This window comes from Trypanosoma theileri, assembly GCF_002087225.1.
Source record: "Trypanosoma theileri isolate Edinburgh chromosome Unknown TM35_Tth_19_V1, whole genome shotgun sequence".
Lineage (NCBI taxonomy): Eukaryota > Euglenozoa > Kinetoplastea > Trypanosomatida > Trypanosomatidae > Trypanosoma > Trypanosoma theileri.
The window spans coordinates 183,383-188,118 of NW_021639861.1; the positions used below are offsets into that span (position 1 = coordinate 183,383).

Genomic DNA, 4,736 nt, shown 5'->3' on the forward strand with positions numbered 1-4,736 from the left:
TATATATATATATATATATACTTACTCCATTCCTTCACGGTTGCGTACGCGGACGTACTGCAGCACACGCTGGAGATCTTGCTTGATATTGCGGAGATCCTCATTCTCCTTCTCGAAGCGCTCCCGCAATTCACGTGCGTCCTTACCATTTTCTTCGGCTGCCTCAAGCTGTTGCTCCAGTTGTTTCTGTTCCTCCATGTAGCTGTGCTTGTTGTCCTCGAGGGCGCGACGGAATTGGCGCACCTGCTCTGTAAGCTCGGTGCGTTCATTGACGAGCTGGACGACATCTCCGACCTCCTTGGTCTCACTCTGGTAGGCGCGGTGTTGTGTGGCCTCCTTCCTTGCACGTGCTGGTGTCTGTCTTTGCTTGACATGCGTTCCACGCTTGATGTGGAACCACTGTTCGCGCTCCACCTGTCTGAGCCTGTCTCGTGTCTCTGCGAGCTTCATCATTTCTTCCTCGACGCTGGCGTTCAATTCTGCCTTTGCGCGGTCTCTGGCGTCTGTGTTGGCGTTAATAGTTGCCTCCTGTGTGGAGAGCAGCTTCACGGCGGCGTCTTCTCCCTTGTAGAACTTCGCCTCCGCGGCGGCGAGGCGTTGCACCAAGTCGTCCACCCGCACCTTTGCCCACGAGGTGACGTCGTCTGGGGCGCACGGGAAGCGGCGGCAGGCGGCCGTCCATTGATGTTGGACCGACGACCGGCCGGCCGCCTCCTCCGCGGCCGCGAGATCCGCCGCCGACGGGACGTCTTGATTGCTGGCGTGTGAGAGGAGCTGCAGCTGCGCCCGCGTGCGGTTGGCGTCGTCCCGCACGACCCGCAGCTCCTTGCGCAGCCCCACCACCTCGCTGTACACCTGCAGCCGCTCGTCCATCTCCCGCTCCCGCTCGTCCATCGCCCGCAGCGCCTCCTCCGCCTCGTCCACGGAGTCAAACACGCTTCGGATAGACCCACGGCGCGCCCCACTCGAGGAACGACGCGCGCGACCGTGTGCTCCACTCGCGCCGCCCTCGCTGCGAATGGAGTCAGCATCAACGGACCTATTCGAGGCACGACGGTCCGCCACAGCGCTCTTCGCAGCTGCAGCCTTCGCTCGGGCAAGGGCAAGACGCTCTTCCGCATCATTAGCGCCATCCACGGGGTCACGCTCGCGGAGTGATCCACTCGCAGACTTGTTCCTGCCCTCAACAGACGTCTGAGACTTGGTCCTGGTATCAACAGGACTCTCAGCCTTGGGCTCCACAGGGTACTCTGGAGCCTCTTCAGGGGCAGCAGGAGCCGCCTCAACGGCCTCAGCAGCGGCAGGAGCAGCGACGGCAGCCTCATCGGCAGCAGGAGCAGCAACATCCGCCTTCACGGGTTGGTCTACCTCCACAGGGTACTCATTTTGCATTGGTGTCTGGACTTTTGCACTCATTGTAAATTATATATATACTCTGGTATTTGTGCTTTTCGGTGTTTTGCTCTTCCAATGTCACTGTATTCCTTTTATTCTCTCTTTCTTTCTTCTTTTTTTGTTCTTTCTTTCCTTTAGCTTTCCTTATTGATGTTGATACTGTCCCCAGTAACAATAACAGTAAGAATAATAATTTTGTTTTTTTTTTTGTTTTTTTTTTTCACCTTGTTTTGTTCGCTTCTTTAAAGATGTGTGATCGCTTAGCTCTCACTTGCACTTTTGCTCTGAGATGTCCACAAGAGTTATGCCGCAAGAAGAGTAATAGTGCGTGTAGAAGGAAGGAAGGCAAGAAAAAAAAAAAAAGGAGAAAATAAATAAATGGCAAAATAAAGGGGATAGAGAAGGGTCCTTCAAGCATATATGCGCAAAGAGATCGATAAATTTCAACAGAATAAGTAGAAATTATAAGAGAAGGTACTCAACTAGAGAAAATAAAGAAAATAAAAAAAAAATTATATAGTAAAAAAAAAATTTTTTTATTTTTATTTAAATCCCCCATTATTTTTTTTATTTTTTATTTTTTTTTTGCCCTTTAGTCTCACTTTACCACCATTTCTCCCAGTGTTTTCTTGTATGTCCACACAAAACCCCTTTCATAACCAGAAGATCAATATTTTTTCCCCCTTTTCTCTTGAAACCATTACTTTCACTTTCTCCCTAATGTCACAGGCCAGATCTTATCCTCATTCTTACTGTCTCTCTCTCTCTCTCTCTCTCTCTCTCTCTCTCTCTCTCTCTTTCTCTCTCTTTCTCTCTTAAAACAAAAGGAAGAAAAAAAAGAGGAAGATAAAGAAGATAAAACTCTGTGCATGTATAACAATCGATGGAACCAAGAAGAAAAAAGAAAGAAAAAAACTCCGTCGTCTCCATACAGAGCAAGATAGTAAACATACATACAACAACAAAGAAAAGAAAAGAAAGGTCAACAGAAAAAAAAAAAAAAAAAGAGGAGGAAAAGATGTGAAAATGCCATGCAACCATTCCGTACCATTTGAGGTGCAAACATTTGTAGATACAAATAGGCGTACTCATAGGTGTACTTATGCAGTCTATTGCAAAAGAACACACCCACTCACAATCAAGACACTTTTTTTTTGTTTGTTTTCTTATTGGTTAAGTGTTTTTCACCCTTTGGGGAAGAAAAAAAGAATTAAAAGGTCTTTTTAATGTGTGAGTCGGCAAGCAAGGTATGCATGCGATAACCAAAAAAAAAAGAAAAAAAAAAGAATGGAATCATAAATATATTATGAGAAAAGTGAAATACAGTAACCGGGGAAAGAGTATAGTTGCAATAGCAATTATCAGATTACCCCGTTTACCTTTTTTTTTTCTTTCGTTTTTCTACGGGGGAGAGCCTAACCTTTCAGTTAGACGATCCCCTCCCAACCCGTTTTTTTTTTTTCTTTTTATTCCCAATTTTTTTTTTTTCTTTCGCCTTCAAAAATAGAGTGAGTGAGTGAAGAGGAAAAAGAGGAATTATTTTATTATTATTATTATTATTATTATTATTTTCTTCTTCTTTTTAAACTATTAAATATGCGCTTTCATCCTAAAGAAGGGGGGGGGAGGGTGATAAATTTACCGTAAAACTAATCTCAGTTGCCTTTCTGTGTTCATTATTGTCGAAAATAAATACTTTTCTTTTTCCCCTCATGAACTGTCTTCCTTTCATACTTCCCGTTTTCGTTTTTTTTTTTTTTTTCTTTTCTTTTCATTTTTAGTTAATTTCTACAGCAGCGGTCCGCTAGTATAAAAGGTTCCTCGTGGCTGGTAGCCGTGAACGAAAATAAAGAAAAGAAAAAAAAAAATGGTGTAATGATGACATTGTATGAACATAGAAATGAAAAAGCAGAGACGGATATAAGGTAAAATAGGGAAAAAAAAGGTAATAGTAACAATAATAATAATAATAAAGGCATTTATATACATATTATATATTTTATTTTATATTTTTTTATTTCTCTCTCTCCCTCACCCAGGGTTTTCCTCTCAAAGAAAAAAAAAGGAAAAAAAAAAGGAGCCGCATAATTAACAAAATGGATAAAAAAAAAAAAAAGCATTAAAACAAATACCATTGAGGAACATCAATCCTTAAATGTCACTCCTTCACTTTATTTTTATTTCTCTTTTCTTTCACACATCTCCACCTTTTACTGCCCTACACACACACACACACAATATCAATCACTCATACCAATGGTATCAACGCAAACACAGACATATACAGACACATATACACTCACATACGAGTATATACATACAGTATACACGGTATATACATAAATACATGGAGAAAAAGAAAAAGAAAAAGAAAAAGGGAAATCACGGAAATTACACATCGTTCAATGCACGCAGTCCCTCACACAACCCAAAACACTCCGGCCCTATGAGAAACGAAAAAAATATACATATATATAAACACATCATGTTCTCTTTACATAAATATCTCCTTTTTTAAGTACTATATACATATATATATACATATATATATATATATATATATATATTGTACAGAGTGTGTATGTGTGAATATGTGTATATATACAAATTGTGAATGTGTATATATGCAAAGTGTGAATGTGTATATAAAAGGTGTGAATGTGTGTATACAGAAGGTGTGAATGTGTATATATGTATTACGCCTAGTCCAAGGCCCCCAGTGTAGGACTTATTGACATTCAGCAAATACAGAAAAGGGGCGAAGAGAAAAAAGAAACAAAAAAAAGAGAAGAAAACCATAAGAAAGAAACGAGTCAAATATCCTGTTGCTCAGACATTATCTCATTCTTTCCATTATTTACCCTCATATCATTCGACAATCGACACTTCCTTCAAACTTCAAAAAAACATTCCTATTTTTTCTCTCCTTCTTACTCTCTTTCTTTTACTTTCCTATAGCCATCTTTCTTTTTTCTTAATAATAATAATAATCCACTTACTATTATTATTTCTTTTTTCTTTTCTTCTTTTTCATTATCTCATATTTTCCTCCGTAGACACTTTTTTTTTTTCTTTTATATATATATATATGATTCCATTGTATTTCTCTAATTTCTTCCATACTTGTCTCTCCTTAGCCAAATAGAGAGGCTCAACAGATCCCTGTTCACTCACTCACTCGCAGAGAACTGCCGAGGGGAGAAACCAGCGCACAAAAAAAGAAAGAAATAAAGAAAAACATAGAAACATTAAAAAAAGAAAAAAAAGATAATAATAAAGAGAGTAAGTGGAATAGTTCAAAAAAAAAGATATATATATATATATATATATATATATATATA

At 40.0% G+C, this 4,736-nt stretch overlaps 1 protein-coding gene across 1 annotated transcript; it reads right to left on the minus strand.

The window, feature by feature from the left end:
• Positions 1–21: 21 nt before the first annotated feature.
• On the minus strand, positions 22–1,416 carry TM35_000191710 (uncharacterized protein; the record flags this gene model as incomplete). The annotated part of the gene is made up of 1 exon (XM_029026669.1): positions 22–1,416. The coding sequence occupies one exon, from the start codon at positions 1,414–1,416 to the stop codon at positions 22–24; it is 1,395 nt and encodes a 464-aa protein (XP_028881993.1).
• Positions 1,417–4,736: the final 3,320 nt, after the last annotated feature.